The sequence below is a fragment of the Mizuhopecten yessoensis genome, unplaced genomic scaffold, assembly GCF_002113885.1.
Source record: "Mizuhopecten yessoensis strain PY_sf001 unplaced genomic scaffold, ASM211388v2 scaffold7743, whole genome shotgun sequence".
Taxonomy (NCBI): Eukaryota; Metazoa; Mollusca; class Bivalvia; order Pectinida; family Pectinidae; genus Mizuhopecten; species Mizuhopecten yessoensis.
The window spans coordinates 235,024-235,984 of record NW_018407200.1 but is presented as its reverse complement, the minus strand read 5'-3'; the positions used below and the strand labels follow the sequence as shown (position 1 = coordinate 235,984).

The window sequence follows — 961 nt, the reverse complement described above, 5'->3', positions numbered from 1 at the left end:
TACAGAATGTAAGATATCAGTATATATATTTGGTATCCTTTACAGAATGTAAGATATCAGTATATATATATTTGGTATCCTGTACAGAATATAAGATATCAGTATATATCATGTGGATGGCTTCAAATATATAGTATCATGTGGATCGTTTCAAATATCTAGTATCATGTGGATGGTTTCAAATATTAATATATGTTGTACGATAGACAAATTGTGAGATATTTTACATCTCCATGTTTGTAAATCTCGGAGGATTACATTTCTTTGTTTGTAAATTTGGGAGCAAGATGTAGAAGGGGAGATAATCATCCTGGTTTGTTAATATCGGAGAAAAAATGTAGGTAAACTATAGATATCCACATGTTATGCACTTTTATAAATATGATAATGTCAGGGAAGGGCTGCATACAATACATAGAAATAATCAAAAAGGAGTCCTTGGTCAGAACAATTTAATCAATTAAAATAAACAGAACAGTTTAAATTATTAGTTACAGAAAAGATGATTAAATTTGGGGTCAACCAATGCAAACAGAAAAATTAACATCGTTTTGTCTCCCTTTTCAGATCTATCAATTTTTGTAGAATATTTACAGAATTGGCTGAGTCTCTTTTAGAAGCGATTGTAGACACACCGAATCAGGTAAATATCTTGTTTTGTAGACACACCGAATCAGGTAAGTATCTAGTATTGTAGACACAGCGAATCAGGTAAGTATCTAGTATTGTAGACACACCTAATCAGGTAAGTATCTAGTATTGTAGACACAGCGAATCAGGTAAGTATCTAGTATTGTATTGTAGTACCAGGTATTCAGGTATTTACCTTTATTGATACACTTGATCAGGTATCTACCTTTATTGACACACTTAATCAGGTATCTACCTTTATTGACACACTTAATCAGGTATCTACCTTTATTGACACACTTAATCAGGTATCTACCTTTATTGACACACT

General features: G+C 31.6%; 1 protein-coding gene across 2 annotated transcripts in view; it reads left to right on the top strand.

Annotated features, from left to right (window-relative positions):
- Positions 1–961, top strand: part of LOC110454271 (transportin-3-like) — a 78,275-nt gene that overhangs the window by 19,871 nt on the left and 57,443 nt on the right. For both annotated transcript variants that reach the window (XM_021503700.1, XM_021503698.1), the window contains exon 11: positions 568–643. In XM_021503700.1, the coding sequence (XP_021359375.1) occupies positions 568–643 (76 nt within the window). The remainder of the gene's footprint in view (positions 1–567; positions 644–961) is intronic.